A 17,814-nucleotide genomic window follows, 5' to 3' on the forward strand; every position below is an offset into this window, starting at 1 on the left:
TTTATATGCACCATCCCACAGGTATGATAGCACATGCCACGGCATTTGATATACCAGTTGTGGTTCCCGGATAATAAATTTGTTTGGGACCTTACGTTTCTTATCTTGACACACCATCCTTAGATTTAAAATGGCTTCTCTGTTCAATGTAGATTACACCATTCCAAGGTTTAAGCTGGGTAATAAAAAGTATTAGCAGTTTGGGGAACATTGGTCAGGAAATCTTAGTGAAATGCTAGTTTTAATTAATTTAGTCAAATAAAATACAACGAAATCAAGGTTCTTTAAACAAACCACACATATAATATATATATGATATATCCTGGCAGTCTAATTAAAAAAACAGTGAAGTACTCTGGAATGTCAAAAATTATGCTGGCTGTGAACTATATAGGTACATCAGCAAACGGTAGTGTTGGAAATCGGTGAAATTTAATAATCGATCATCGGTTATAATTGGTTGCGACCAACCGATCAACTTACGATTACACAATCGGTTAGAATTATATGAACATGAGAAGGATTTCGATAATAAAGACCATGCAACTTTTGTCGAGTTCACCCGGATATACTCTACAAATGGCTAGTTTTACTAAATAACTTTTTAGTATATTTTTTCTCTTGATGTACACATGGAAACAAACCCCAACCCCAACATATGTACATTAATTCCACCGTCTAAACTGGAGGAATACTTACAGTTAACAGTATTGTACATAATCGATTATGATTTTTTCTAATCGATCATGAGATCGGTAGAGCCGAACCAATCAATTTTCATTGGATCATCACTAACAAAGGCCACGCTGTTTTTGAATTAGCGTTTTGAAGAAATTAAATATGTTCACCAAATTAAACTTAAGTCTTGTCATTCATGACTCCGCGATATACAATGGTGTGTTACGGCAATGCAGGTGTTGTAGACGTGTTCAATCAGTATCACAGACGGTCAAGATACATTCCAGCGTTACGACGTCAGCACTCAAAATGTCATTATGCTATCGTCAAGTACACACGATAAGCTTCCTTTATCTATGTTTTATCAAAACGATTTGTCACATTCAAACATAGCACTCTGCATGTCCTTTTCATAATTTACTTGTTTAATAAATTGATGTGATATATTGTCAACTGTTAGGTGATAAATGTACGTTACGAGTGTACCCCGATACATGTTTTGTTAAATATTTAAAATCGACTACGTTCCTAAACATAGTAAGTGCATGTCCTGTTGTATGTACTGTACATGTACAATTAATTTCTTTTCATGATGGTGATTTTGCAAACAAATATTAACACACATATATTTTTAATTTTTTTTGGTCCATCAAAAGCATGTATCGTATCCCAGTCTTTCAATATTACAATACATAATGTAAAATATTGTCAATGTAAATAGTTGTATATAACCTGACAGAAGATTACTGAAAATTCAATAATTCAAGAACTGTATTTTTAAAAATAATGAAAAAGAAAGAAAAAAACAAAAAACATATACTATTTGTTGATTTTTAAAGGGTTGTGTTTGACTATTTGTTTTATGTTTCTCTTTTGTTTTTATTTTGTTTTTATTTTGTTTGTTGATGGGGGTTTTCTATTCTGTTTCTTCTTTTTCTTTTCTTTTCTTTTTTGTTGGTGGTGTTGCTGTTTTGATTTTATGGAGTGTCTAAGGAATGTTTTATCCTGTTGTCATGTATATGATGTGTATTTTAAGATGTTATTAAAATGTGTCCGAAAAGCCCAGTTTTAATTACAATAATTATTTGTGGAAAACATTCACACAAACACCTATGCGTACATGCTTAGAATCAATAAAGAGTTGCAAAAAAGAAAGTTGTCATTGAGAAACTGAATAGTATGGATTTAAAAGAAAGTTAATATAACACGTGAAAAGCAGAATAAAGGTACGCGAATGCTTACATATTGCAGGTGCAAAAGCGCATTGGTGCAGTAACTGTAATATGAAAGTAATGCAGAAAAACAGCATAGATAATTAAAAGGCACTTCGTGGCTGTATACTATATGGAATGCAACAACATTTAATTACTATATTCAGTGTATCTACTGTTTATTACAAGACACTCTTCGAACGTCAATACATTCTTGACTATAAGGTGCATGAATACCAGCCATAGACACAACAGGTAGACTTTCCACATTCGCGTGTCGAATGAAGTGCCTGCATTGTTAATCAGTCGGCCAAATCTGTTGTATAGCAAAACTATGAGATTAATGTAGCGGCTGTGTGAAGGTGTGAGGCTTGATTTAACACACCTGAAATGAAAAATAAATAAATAACTGTATTCAATGCAACACTCGACAGCACTGGTATCGTGTTGGTGACAAGTTCAAAGCTGGTGTCTGTACACAGATTAACTTTTTTTTACCACTCTTAAAAACAGCAGAATAATCTGTATTGATTCTTATTGACTCCTTCGTTATGCATGTCATATATATTTACCCTCGTGTTAACTGGAGCTTGGATAATAGTACAACACAAATATGACACTCGTCGGTTCTGTCCCGAGTTGGGTTTCCAGCTATCCTGAAGCGGAACCCGGGACGGACATGCTTGAAACCTCTGTGGTATATGAGCATGATTAAAAGTCACACACACACACACACACATACACTCGTCGGTGCTTCGTGAGTACCTTTCCTTGACAGTGGACAGTGAATATCCATTTTTGAATAGAAGGGAAAGAAGTGGTTGTTTAGTGATACCATATTACATTGTTGGTATTTGATCGGTGATTATTAGGTTTTAAGTAGATAATAATTCTTAGACATGGTCTAGAGTTCCATAGCAGAAACACGTTCCTATCAGAAAGACCATATATGTTAGATTAGCAATTTAATACCAGCTAGGGGTTTAAAGGTACTATCATGAGTTTTCAGCCATTGTAACATGTTCGACTAAGAGAGTCTTTTTGGCGATTAAGAAAGAAAAAAATGTTTTATTTAACGACGCACTCAACACATATTATTTACGGTTACATGGCGTCAGACATATGGTTAAGGACCATGCAGATATTGAGAGAGGAAACCCGCTGTCATCACTTCATGGGCTTCTCTTTTCGATTAGCAGCAAAGTTTTTTTTTATATGCACCATCCCACAGACAGGGTAGTACATACCACGGTATTTGATACACCAGTCGTGGTGCACTGGCTGGAACGAGAAATAGCCCAATGGGCCCACCGACGGGGATCGATCTCAGACCGGCCGCGCATCGAGCAAGCGCTTTCCCACGGGGCTACGTCTCGCCCGTTTTGGCGATTAAAGTTACATATTAAATACATTTTTTTGTATATCAAAGTGTCTGTATATCTAATTCGTTTGCGGTCGTGGGCCAATGTTTGTGACAGTCACGTTTCATTTTACTTCGTAAGATATATATTTGTTCGTACGTACGAAATTATTGGAAGGTAAAATCCGGTCTGAGCTACTACAAACATTAGAACGATAACAAACATCTTGTTTACACAGACACTGATATTCTAAACAAGAAAATATCTTTAATGTGTAATTTTAGTCACTAAAAACGGCTCCGTATGTTGTAAACATGTTACCATGGCAACAATCTTCAATTAATTTTATCTCTGACAGGACAGTATAAAGTAATTGTGGAGTATTAGCTGGAACGGAAAAACCTAGCTCTCCCATTTAGAGGCTCGTGGACTCAGTATTGATTATGAGCATGCTATATTAACTTAATTGAAGGTGTTCTAAAATGATAACATAGAGAAGGCCGTGTCTTTTAGAATTACTGAATGTAATACCACGAGTGACAAAGAATTTATTTGTAGAGTATCACTCCCTCTCTATTTGTAGAATACTCCGTCCAGTCTACTTGTAGAATGCCCATTTCAGTTTACTTATAGAATGCCCATTTCAATATATTTATAGAATGCCCATTTCAATTTACTTGTGGATTGCCCATTTCAATTTACTTGTATAATGCCCATTTCAATTTACTTGTATAATGCCCATTTCAATTTACTTGTATAATGCCCATTTCAAGTTACTTGTTGAATATTCCTCTCAGATTTTCCTATAGAGTAGAGTACTCTGTCTCAATGTACTTGTAAATTACCCCTCTCAATTTATTTGTAGAGTACCCTCTCAGTCTGGCTGTTATGAAAATCATTATTATTCTTTTGTTTTTCTTATCTCAAGTCCAAACGTATAATCGATATTCGCAGTACATCATTCGTTTGGCTTTTATGCAAATTATTACGATGTTGTTTTTGGATTTTTTATTTGTTTTTATTATCTCAAATCCAAACATAGTCGATATTCGCAGTCCATAACACAGTCATTCCAAAGAGCTTTAGCTTGCGTGTATCTAGTTACCCGATCAATGTTGTAATACTTTGGCTGGCATTCTTCCCATGAGAAACAACGCCATACATTCTGTACACCTGCTCAGTGGTACTGCATAATGCCGACCGATGAATGAACTATATATCATTGTTAAAATGATATTTGTGAAGGTTACACACCACCATTAATTACTCCATACAGTTCAATACATTGTCTATGTCAGAAATATTATGTGAAAAATACAACACTATCGAGAGGGTCAAGTGACTACTAGTTTTAGGGAGTACACCCCCTTGACAACTACCTTTCAAAAATTCAAAATAGGTCTCACTACACAGATATCATCTGCCATTCAAACCCGTGTTAAATTTCCCAACTTCAAATGAAGATTGCCAACAGAACAGGTTCTCGTTGGCATTAACAACATACACCATTGCGAACATACATTATATAAGCATTTATTTTCATTCCAAAATTGAGAACATTTCCGTCTCAGTTGGGGTTTTATTTTATTTTTTGCTATATGACCGCATCTGGCTGTAATACCGGTCCGAACAGGTGGTTCAGTAACCGATTCACTCCGGCTGTCTCTTACGCTATACACTCATGTCCCAAAAGGTCAATGCACAATATTACAAAATTGCACAGGCAAAATACAGCCAGAAGGCTTACCATTAAACATACATATTGTTTTAATTCTTCACCATTTCCTAGAAGTGAATATGTGAACCATAACTTGTGTCACAATTAGGAACTATAGTGGACCGTCATCAATGAACTCTCACCCGGAAGTGATCTGTGTGGTGAGACCATAGATCGACCATATTAGCTACCCTCATGCTAGAGCATCGCCTCATGTTGCTGTCCAAATAGTGACAGTATACCACGTGTTGTTTGAGGTGGTACTACATGTAACAAGTAACTTCAAACCAATGGGTTATTTAAATATCACAGAGGTCAACATATAATCAACGAAATATTTCAACAGGCATGTCGGATTTAAAAAAATATATATATATTTTTATGAGGAACTATTTCCTAAACCTGACTATATTAAGCTGCCACAGCAAGTAACGACACCACAAATGGTGGTGTGGTGCCTGCAAGAGGGTACAGGTTATACTCAAGTCACATTTAAAACAAGAATGTCTGAGAGAGTCGTAGAATGGTTTGAAGACTTTAATCCAAAATTGCAGGTGACGAATGTTAATTTGTTAAATACTACACACCATGAAGAACTTATAGTAGATATCTTGATTCTATGACATGAAACATCATTAAGCTTCCAGACGAATTCCTTTAAAAGGAGAGGAATTACAACTTTGATTTATATATGTACATGTATTTAATAATTCTCAGTGCATACCAATTGTATAATACTGAATATTATAATTTTAAAGTACAAGAAATTCTGGCAAACAAAACGATGTGACATCCGGTTTGGAATATTTGGATGATTACTACATATCAGAATCCAGCCACGTGATTGAAAATGTTTTAAAATCTGGATTCACGATTGAATTTAAAATTTCAATGAAGTAGCAAATAACTAAAGGATAGTTAAAAAGATAATCATGGCACCGTAATGTTGCCAACTTCGATCACCTCTGTCTGTACAAAAATGGTTTTAAGATAAATGAGGCACATTTTGTATTTTTTAATGAAGTGCAACTGCTTTCACTGCCCCCTACCCATCATTCCACCCGCTAGATACGTCCCAGAATATACACCGTAACATCATAAAAAAACTGTACAAACTATCGAGTTTGAGATGAAATATTTCAGTTTGTGTTGTGAAATTATAGTCTTTATAATATTAAAGACATCTTAGTTTCAAATTAAATATTTAGTTGTGAGCTGCGACAATTTATTTTGAGTTTGTTAGTACTCAAAACAGGTTATTTTGACTCTTTCATTAGCAGTACCGAAAAGTACTTCGATTTCTTTGCTATCAAATACTTAACATAATTTATATGTGTACAGAAATAATGTTGTAACATAAAAACATGTTCTTTGCATCTGAGTTTTATGTTTCAAGTACGTATTTTACGTAGATTTTGTTTTATGCTACTAATGCATTCGACTGTCTTTTTACGAGTCCATATGTAGCAAAAAAATACCGTTATCTGCTATATGTATATAATCTACAGTTCCAGTTACTGAAAGTTGGCGAGATGAACTTAAAGCATTCACTCAGCAGTTGCAGGAGGAAGATGCTGATCGGAGACGCGAGGAGAAACCCGAAGAACGGCCACGAACCACGCAGTATTCGACGGCGACGGGTCGGCTGATTCCGCCACCGTCTCGGGCCATGTCACGTGCAGGATCCCGAAGAGGTGCTCGGCCAATGAACATGTTCCAACATATCGCTGCCGAACCAGATGTGGAAAACTCGGTATGTGATGCTGGACGTATTCAAGATGGCGAGCGCTTGCAAACAAATTGATTGGTTTTCATAGTATACTATCTCATAACATTAATTTAACGTTTGGTGCAAAACCCAGACTTGCGAGCGACAGCGAACTCTCGGCCTTCTGCGTTGTCATTTCATTTCATTTCAACTTATTTTCGTGCTTATATCCAATTAACGTTTAAGCACGCTGTTCCGGGCACACACCACAGCTATCTGAGCTGTCTGTCCAGGACAGTGAGTTAGTTGTTAGTTGGTTAGTGAGAGAGAAGAGGGTGTAGTGGTCTTACCCAATGAGTCGTTAAAATTTGCTCTGGGTGGGCGCCGGTACCTGGCTGCGAACCCTGTACCTACCAGCCGTTTGTACGATAGCTTAACCACGACACCACCGAGGCCGGTCTGCGTTGTCAGTATATTATATGAATGTAGTCCGTAATCTTCATTATATTTGTTACTCAGATGCCCAATTTGTTCTTATGCTTCTCGAATGAAATTAAACTTAAGGTACAATTTAGGTCGTTAAAATAATATATATGTACTGAACAAAAAACTTATATTATTTTTGTATTGTTAGAAAACGTATACGTGTATATATGTTTGTTTGTTTTTTAAGTGAAAGAAAAAAAACGTTTCGATTAGCGTTGATACTTTTAATCTGAATTCGAAGACCAAACTTAGTGAGGTTCCGAGGCTCAAAACCTTTGTGGACTCAAAGTTCAATCTTAGATTTGGTGTAGACAAACCGCTCATGTTTAATGTTGACACACGGCTCAAATTTAATTTGGGCTCAAGGTGATAAATTGGGAGTCCGGATTCGAATTGAATACAGTGCGCATATATACCGTTAACTGAACGTTTGCTTATCTTGTCCAACGAGCCATCTTCATAATATTAGTTGTCTGTCTTATTTTTCTTTCATGTAATCTGCTATAGTATAAATTAAACTAAGCAACCATATTTCTGATTATTCTGCCAAATCATTTTACACAGTCGAAATGAACTATGATAAGTCGGCATCTACCTTCAAAAGGCTACTGTGTAATACCGTAAATTATCAAGTGGTGAGTATTGCATTTTGCACCGATTTAACATTATGTTATACGTTCATTTTGCTGTATGCATGAATTACTATAATACTGTTGTGTTGTATTACAACGTGGTGCAGCATGAATCAGTGTTTTTCTTCTTCTTCTTTTTCTTTTTCTTTTGTTCCGTCCTATTGATGTTGCGCTACTGGCGCAATAGCTTCTTGACTGAGCTTCCACCGACAATACTGCTTCATACAATCGGATTTAACATTTTAAAAAAATAACCTTTGCGATGGGCTTTTGACATAATCGCATTATGGAAAAGGAATAAATGCATAACGTCACTAGATAAGCTACTTGTTTTTCTTTAAACATGAAAGAGCACTTGTGCAGGCTGTTCCCTGCAGACATAGCAATATCTTTGATGTAGCCTATATCTGCAATACAATAAAATCTATGTGATGTACATATATTGGGTGTTCAGGGTTCACACATGCATGCATGCCACAGGCATTAACACTGCCGGAACAATTGTTGTATAATTAGATGAACATAATTTACTAGACTCGGTGGTCAAGCCATCGGCCTTTAGGGCTGGCAGGTTCTGGGCTCACATCCTATGACCGTCTGTAAGGTACAAATAATGTTAAGGAGCGATCATACTGTGCGACTTATAATAACGATTTATTAGGGATGACTACTGCGGTCAGTTTTACTATTGCAATAGTATTGTGATAGTTAAAATACTGTTGTCATAGTTAATATACTATTATGATAGTACTGCAATAGTGATAGTACTATTGCAATAGTATTGTTAATTCTTAAATCGCTTGATAACAGTAATATGAATAGATATTTGGCAAAACTATTTACCCCAGTCGTCCAGTGTGTGTGTGTGTGTGTGTGTGTGTGTGTGTGTGTGTGTGTGTGTGTGTGTGTGTGTGTGTTTGCGTACGTATGTATGTTTGAGCCTTTTTGTTATTTGTATTAATATCACTAGCTAGTGAAATCGACTCAGTGGGTAGGCGTAAGGCCACCACACCGACTTCTCTCACACTAACCACTAAGAACTAACCCTTTGTCTTGGACAAAAAGTCCAGATAGCTGAGCGTGCCAAGGACAGTGCGCTTGAATCTTGGATGCAAGCACCAAAATAAGTATAAATGAATTAATGAAAAATGAAAAAGAAAGAGAGAACAGAATAGGATGTACATGAATCCATATTTGTTGCTGTTCTTCCAGGTGTTCGCCATGCTGTGTCAGATTCTACAGACGGATGACGTGAACGCTGTTCAAGCCTGGCTGTGTTCGGCATCACCTAGCGGTGCGTTATTCCTGCTTATCCACTTACAGTTCCAAATCATCTAGCATTTAGTTAATTGCATCTATGATTTAAATATCTTCTTGGGTGGGGAGCATGCCCTTGACGCTCATAAGTAGCTCTAGATTACACACGCACATGCACACGTACACGCACACTCCGATGCAAACTTATGTCTAAACTATGTCTAAAGGACGGTTCTGAGTTGTTTTTGTGATTCACCATATGTTCGAAATGATCATGTGTGTGTTTCGCATTGGGGGAGAGACTGGGATGCTTATTTTCTTAAGCATCCAGAAGTCACCTATATTATTCACATTGCATTTTTATTTTAAAATTAATATTAATTTTAATATTGGCATCCATCAACAACTGCATGTTTCAGCCCATCATGCAAAATACTTTCTTTTGAGACTTCTTATAGCACTTTCCATATTATATGTATGTGTTTTTTAATTGATGATCAATTCACGACGAAATCATTTTATTTGTTGCAATTCAATCTTTACTCCGGGAGTTTGTTTGTGGGGGTTTTGTTGTTAATGTTTTTAAATCCTGTGTCTTTCTCTGTAGAAAAGGCCATGGTTCAGGACCTGATTAAGGCGGCTATGTCCGGTCGAGAGGAATACTGGAAGCAGTACCCAGCCGAGTACGTGGACGATAAGATGACGAAACTGCCGCCTATCAGCGAGAAAATGCCGCCAACACTCGGCAGGAACGACGACACGGACAGCACGGGCAACAGAATACAGGAGAGGTAATTCACTGTTGATGATCAGCCTTTTGGTAGCCGTGTAACCGGCCTCGGTGGCGTCGTGGTTAAGCCGTCGGATATAAGGCTGGTAGGTAGATGGTTCACGGCCCAGCTATTGGTTATCAAACTATGGTGATAGAATAGAATGATGTTTATTGACGCCACAGCACGACAAATACATCAGCTATTGGGTGTCAAACTATGGTAATAGAATATAATGATGTTTATTGACACCCTAGCACGACAAATACATCGGCTATTGGGTGTCAAACTATGGTAATAGAATAGATTAGATGTTTATTGACACCACAGCACGACAAATACATCGGCTATTGGGTGTCAAACTATGGTAATAGAATAGAATGATGTTTATTGACACCACAGCACGACAAATACATCGGCTATTGGGTGTCAAACTATGGTAATAGAATAGAATGATGTTTATTGACACCATAGCACGACAAATACATCGGCTATTGGGTGTCAAACTATGGTAATAGAATAGATTAGATGTTTATTGACACCACAGTACGACAAATACATCGGCTATTGGGTGTCAAACTATGGTAATAGAATAGAATGATGTTTATTGACACCACAGCACGACAAATACATCGGCTATTGGGTGTCAAACTATGGTAATAGAATAGATTAGATGTTTATTGACACCACAGCACGACAAATACATCGGCTATTGGGTGTCAAACTATGGTAATAGAATAGAATGATGTTTATTGACACCACAGCACGACAAATACATCGCTATTGGGTGTCAAACTATGGTAATAGAATAGATTAGATGTTTATTGACACAACAGCACGACAAATACATCGGCTGTTGGGTGTCAAACTATGGTAATAGAATAGAATGATGTTTATTGACACCACAGCACGACAAATACATCGGCTATTGGGTGTCAATCTATGGTAATAGAATAGATTAGATGTTTAATGACACCACAGCACGACAAATACATCGGCTATTGGGTGTCAAACTATGGTAATAGAATAGATTAGATGTTTAATGACACCACAGCACGACAAATACATCGGCTATTGGGTGTCAAACTATGGTAATAGAATAGAATGATGTTTATTGACACCACAGCACGATAAATACATCGGCTATTGGGTGTCAAACTATGGTAATAGAATAGATTAGATGTTTATTGACACCCTAGCACGTAACAATACATCGGCTATTGGGTGTCAAACTATGGTAATAGAATAGAATGATGTTTATTGACTCCACAGCACGACAAATACATCAGCTATTGGGTGTCAAACTAAGGTAATAGAATAGAATGATGTTTATTGACACCACAGCACGACAAATACATCAGCTATTGGGTGTCAAACTATGGTAATAGAATAGATTAGATGTTTATTGACACCATAGCAAGGACAAATACATCGGCTATTGGGTGTCAAACTATGGTAATATACATCGGCTATTGGGTGTCACACTATGGTAATAGAATAGATTAGATGTTTATTGACTCCACAGCACGACAAATACATCGGCTATTGGGTGTCAATCTATGGTAATAGAATAGATTAGATGTTTAATGACACCACAGCACGACAAATACATCGGCTATTGGGTGTCAAACTATGGTAATAGAATAGATTAGATGTTTATTGACACCACAGCACGACAAATACATCGGCTATTGGGTGTCAAACTATAGTAATAGAATAGAATGATGTTTATTGACATCACAGCACGACAAATACATCGGCTATTGGGTGTCAAACTATGGTAATATACATCGGCTATTGGGTGTCAAACTATAGTAATAGAATAGATTAGATGTTTACTGACACAACAGCACGACAAATACATCGGCTATTGGGTGTCAAACTATGGTAATAGAATAGATTAGATGTTTATTGACTCCACAGCACGACAAATACATCGGCTATTGGGTGTCAATCTATGGTAATAGAATAGATTAGATGTTTAATGACACCACAGCACGACAAATACATCGGCTATTGGGTGTCAAACTATGGTAATAGAATAGAATGATGTTTATTGACACCACAGCACGACAAATACATCGGCTATTGGGTGTCAAACTATGGTAATATACATCGGCTATTGGGTGTCAAACTATGGTAATAGAATAGATTAGATGTTTACTGACACAACAGCACGACAAATACATCGCCTATTGGGTGTCAAACTATGGTAATAGAATAGATTAGATGTTTATTGACACCATAACACGACAAATACATCGGCTATTGGGTGTCAAACTATGGTAATAGAATAGAATGATGTTTATTGATACCACAGCACGACAAATACATCGGCTATTGGGTGTCAAACTATGGTAATAGAATAGATTAGATGTTTATTGACACCACAGTACGACAAATACATCGGCTATTGGGTGTCAAACTATGGTAATAGAATAGAATGATGTTTATTGACACCACAGCACGACAAATACATCGGCTATTGGGTGTCAATCTATGGTAATAGAATAGATTAGATGTTTAATGACACCACAGCACGACAAATACATCGGCTATTGGGTGTCAAACTATGGTAATAGAATAGAATGATGTTTATTGACACCATAACACGACAAATACATCGGCTATTGGGTGTCAAACTATGGTAATAGAATAGAATGATGTTTATTGATACCACAGCACGACAAATACATCGGCTATTGGGTGTCAAACTATGGTAATAGAATAGATTAGATGTTTATTGACACCACAGTACGACAAATACATCGGCTATTGGGTGTCAAACTATGGTAATAGAATAGAATGATGTTTATTGACACCACAGCACGACAAATACATCGGCTATTGGGTGTCAAACTATGGTAAATCAAAACATGAAGTGATGAACAACATCATTATATAAATTAAATTAACATGCTCTCGTGGTGTCTTTAAACAAAACGAATTAAAACTTTATCATTGTGATATTTTTTCAGACTCATTCTGGACGAATTGATCAACCGACCGGCTGATGGTTTAGATCCAGCAATACCCGTTCCGCCCCCTACTCAGCCGCAAATTCCCATGAAACCTAACACACCAAAACCTATGATCGAGGACAATGGTAGGTACCGATTAATCACACAGATATCATTTGTAGGTTGAAGACACATAAACTGTCAGTCATGTTATATAATGATGACTCCAATAATGAAGAATTTTGTTAATTATAATTTTTTCAGGGCTTCTAGAATTTTATTTTAATCCACTAGCCATGGGATCATTGATTTTAAAAATTTACTAGCCACGATTGAAAATTCACTAGCCCTACTTTACTTTATATTATACAATTTTACTAAATAATAGTAATAATCAGATATGTCACCTATAGATGGAGATAAAGCTTAAAACACTAACATTGGGGATTGGGGTGGGGTCAGGATATTCATATTTACAAAATAGACTTAACTGCAACATTTGACATTTTTGTTTTTACTAGCCGTCAGGCATGGCAATAATAGTTATTTACTAGCCCAACATTGAATATCACTAGCCATGGGAGTGGGGCTACCATAATCTAGAAGCCCTGTTTTTTTTAGACCTGACTTTATAATTGTGTTAGGAGGTTAACCAGAAACGTTTAATGGATAAATTTGAAACATTGATCAAGGTGCACGTTGAAACAAAAGTGTAACTTCAAGTTAATGACATGTTATAAAGAGTTATTATGTTACAGGAAATCATGTTTAATCAGGAATGTCTGATTCAATAAGGAAACATACTGACCATGAGAATGATTTCATCCCTTATAATCTAATTGATATATAATTCCTATAATTTTAATTAACGAAATATACATACTTAATGAAAATTATAGAAATTATATATCAACTGGATTAGAAGGGATGACATCATTGTCATGGTCAATATAGATCACGGAACGATTTTTAATAATAATTTTGCATATCATAGGATATCATAAAAACAAAGTGACATTAGCCCAAAATAACAATAAAGTTCTTCTAGGTATTTGATTGCATTTTTTGTTCAATGCTGGATAAATGAAAAGATACATTTTAAAATATTAGATACGCTTTTTGTTTAATCTTATATACACCTCAAAACGTTAATTATCTGTATATCTCTTCTTCTTTTTTTCTTCTTTTTTTTTGACTGGTAGAATTCAACATCGAACCACCGTCGAATACTGTTTTCAAGACCGATATAAAGAGACCGCCGACCCAGTCGTCGAAGGTTCTAGCACCCCAAAGAAGCGACCATTCTCCCCCTGGCACCGCGGACGTGCGACTCAAGTACACCAAGTCCCCATTGAGAGACACGAACCTACAGGACGCGGTGTGGCAACAGAGCGACTCAATTAACATGAACACATTCTAACCAAACAGTCATAAGATAACATGCAGTAACACACGTATATAAAACAGGCACGGCGGAAGCAAGTAGACATTGGGGGATGGGGGAGGGGGCTGACTGAGATCGAGGTCGCAAAGCAAAATTTCTGAGGGGTTCGGGTGTATGTTCCACTGTAACATTTTGATAACTAGATGTCCTGAAATGCAATTTCCTGCATTATATAAGTAAAATGCATCTCTGTCTTAAGATTTACCACTAATAATACTTTTTATTCAGAATGATTGGAGCCCCCACCCCAGCCCCCCTGCTTCACCGTGCCTGTAAAAGGCACGTATATAAAAAGGACATTTTGAAGGTTACTCAAATCCCATGATATGTGTGTATTTAAGTATGTGCATCTGGAGTTGAATAGAACGTCCACCAATGCACCAAGGTCATATTGGCGCCATCGGGAATTGTTGATGGATTTTTTTTTTAATGAACTATATAGTAACATGTATGGCTTGTTTCTTTTTCAAAACAAATAGCTGCAAAAAATAAAACACATTGCCGAAAGTGGATTAATTCGTAATCAGGTATTGTCATCAAATTACTGCACTATTTGTACAGTCTACTTATTGTGTGCATTGAGGAATTTCGACAAACTAAAATTAATACGCTTCAAATAAAATGTACAACATATTACTTCATTCATCCACTCCGGACAGGATCTCTGGCGCAAATCAGACACTATGCCCAAGGCGAACGTGCCTGAATCGTAAAGAGTATCCATTAATTCATCCATCTATCCATCCATCCACCTCATACATCCGATGTTGGGCCTTATAAAAGTGTGTGTCAATGGGAACATGTCAACAAAACATTTATGTAGGTAGATCTGCTTTTTTCTTCTTCTTCTTTTCTTTTTCTTTTTATTTTTGTGTTGTTTTTTATTTGGGGGTGGGGGGAGACTACAATCACCCCTGAAATATTATGTACATGTATTCCTTTAACTTGCATATTAAGTTTTTAAAAATCGAAAACGAAAATTAGGGTCGGCCCTTTTTACTAGACAGGGTCAAGATCCCGGAAACATACAATTTTTAGGCCTTAAATACCGGAGAATCCATAAATGTCTTCACACCAACTATATATTGTATGGCTGTTTTAGCGTGCTTAACGAAAAGTGAATTCTGAATACGCATCGTCATTAACATATTTTTATGTTAAATACAGACAGACATAAACGAGGATTATTAAAGATAAGCACAAGCTTGAGCACGGTCACTCACACGCGAGTGTATAATTAATGGTAGTCAAAACTCTGTTTTAAATTGAATTGTCTTGTCTCCATCAAGCGCATAGGAGTAATATGTTAAGTGTAGTGAGAGTACAACAACCACTGGCGTAGCCAAGATTTTATATTGGGGGGCCAACCCACTATTGGGGGGGGGGGGTCCAATCCACACTATGTATGTATGTATGTATGTATGATTTTATAAAATTTAATAGTTTAAAAAAAAATTTAAAGGTTTGATTGGGGGGGGGGGGGCATTGCCCCCGTGCCACTCTCGCAACGCCACTGTAAACACCATTTTATATATAACGACCAAAAAAAAAATCAGACCTCGCTGTTTAAGGGAAGTTATCACTGGCATGCGAATTTTAAAACAATAGAAGGCCTACTACAACAGGATTAAATATCAATGTTCAGTATGGTAACATCTTAAATGGTTCCTCATAATGTACGTTAGTGGAGCAATTAACCACTTCCTGCAATTATTTTCACGGCGACATCTCATATCTCCCATTTTGAGATAACAACTCACTAAACTGTCCCAGGTTGGACTTCTTGGCCAAGCAAGTGACTAAAATATTTTTTTTCTTCAAAACATTATGCTTAGCCTATGTCAAGATGTCACAATTGGATCAATGTGGTCATGAAAATAAGTTATAAAAGTTTCTGATGAAGTCGGAGCTCATGCCCAAAAGGGCTGTGACTGAATATTTAATGGCAGTATTGTCAACTTAGTTCAGTTCATATTTACACTGTTAATGCAGAAAATATTGTCATCTGCGCAAGAAAATAACGTTATAGTTCTTAATAGCATGCTCATGTTTATAGGTGTTCCTTTAAGTGTTCCATTTTACTTATTGTTGTTTTGTTTTTGTTTAATACTGGCTTCTGATATGGGGACCTAATGATGAAGAATCTATAAAATAATTTATAAAATTTTATTTAAAAACAAAAAGTCCAAGTTTTTACACCATGATATTTCTTGCAGGAGAACTATTTTAATACAGTCAGGTGGTTAATTTAATAGTATTTCAGATTAATTCTTTGATAAGTATATTCTAATTAAATTTGCTCTGTAATACGCCAACAAGGAGATTATTAATCATGACAACAAAATTCAGTTTGGAACGTCTCGGCCGAATTCGCTAATCAAACCTTAGACCAAAGACAGACGTCACAGATAATATTATATGGAGTCCGGGTAGGTCTAGACATCTGTTTTTGATACATCTAGATCTAACGAGACTAAACCAACAATATCTAGTTCACAATGTAAAATGAATGAATGAATGAATGAATGAATGTTTAACGACACCCCAGCACGAAAAATACATCGGCTATTGGGTGTCAAACTATGGTAATGCAAATAAATAAAGTGATGATCAACATCAATATAAAAATTCAAGGTTTAAACAAAAACAGTGTAAAGAACTGTGCAAAAATACAAATACAAATATCACAGAATTTTACGGACACCGAATTTTACTGTAAACTTCAATTTGTGCTGTATTGGCCATTCTCAAAGAGAATGTTACACCCCTGCACCACGATGAGGTTACAGCACGCGCAGGGGAGTTCACAATGTAGTGCATACCATCAAAGCATTTATTTATTTATTTATTGGTATATTAAAACAAGGCATAAATAGTGGAGAACTGGCCGAAGTATTATAAATAATAATAAAACTGAAACATGGCTGTGGGATTAACTATGTACAGCGCCTGTGAATGGCGCACATCACTTAATATTCATGAGGTAGGTTGTGATTAGGTTCTTTACATTAACAGCTGCTTCCCCGATCGCCATTCATTGCAATTTATATCAAATATTAGTCGATTGTGTCGCAAATACCTTGCTCAAATGTCGTGTCAAATGCAGTATTATTTTCATGTGCTTTATATATAGCGTTCTGTGATACAGTGTTGTCAATGATCAAGAAGGGTCATTTGTGTAGTTGCATTACTGTACATACATTGTATATATTAATTTTATTCTAATAGTTGTACAGTTGTATACCTATGAGTTTTACTTCATGTTTCAAACATTTCATATACATGTATTTGTAATTTTTCTGAAAACAAAAGTGAATTTTTCCATTATTCTTTTATTATTTTTATATATCTTCAGGGCCGTAGCTAGGATTTTTTGTTGGGGGGGGGGAGGGGGGCAACTGAATAGTTAATAGTTTAAAACTTTTTAAACGGTTAAGAAGAGAATTTTCTTTAAGTTTCTATAATTTTTTCCGGATTTTTTTTCTCTTCCCCCCCCCCCCCCCCCGCTAGCTACGGCCCTGATCTTATATTACTTCCTCTTTATTTCCTTTTTTTTTTTTAAATGTAAGTTATAAATAATTATATTTTTC

At 36.2% G+C, this 17,814-nt stretch overlaps 1 protein-coding gene across 1 annotated transcript in view; it reads left to right on the plus strand.

The window, feature by feature from the left end:
- LOC121380165 (protein TBATA-like) overlaps positions 1 to 16,847 on the plus strand; it is a 24,318-nt gene extending 7,471 nt beyond the window's left edge. Inside the window, exons 4-8 of the mRNA XM_041508960.1 lie at positions 6,476 to 6,720; positions 9,006 to 9,087; positions 9,658 to 9,841; positions 12,799 to 12,926; positions 13,983 to 16,847. Of these exons, the coding sequence (XP_041364894.1) occupies positions 6,476 to 6,720; positions 9,006 to 9,087; positions 9,658 to 9,841; positions 12,799 to 12,926; positions 13,983 to 14,200 (857 nt within the window). The 3' untranslated portion in view covers positions 14,201 to 16,847. The remainder of the gene's footprint in view (positions 1 to 6,475; positions 6,721 to 9,005; positions 9,088 to 9,657; positions 9,842 to 12,798; positions 12,927 to 13,982) is intronic.
- The last annotated feature ends 967 nt before the right edge of the window (positions 16,848 to 17,814 follow it).

The sequence above is a fragment of the Gigantopelta aegis genome, chromosome 8, assembly GCF_016097555.1.
Source record: "Gigantopelta aegis isolate Gae_Host chromosome 8, Gae_host_genome, whole genome shotgun sequence".
In the NCBI taxonomy this organism is placed as follows: Eukaryota; Metazoa; Mollusca; class Gastropoda; order Neomphalida; family Peltospiridae; genus Gigantopelta; species Gigantopelta aegis.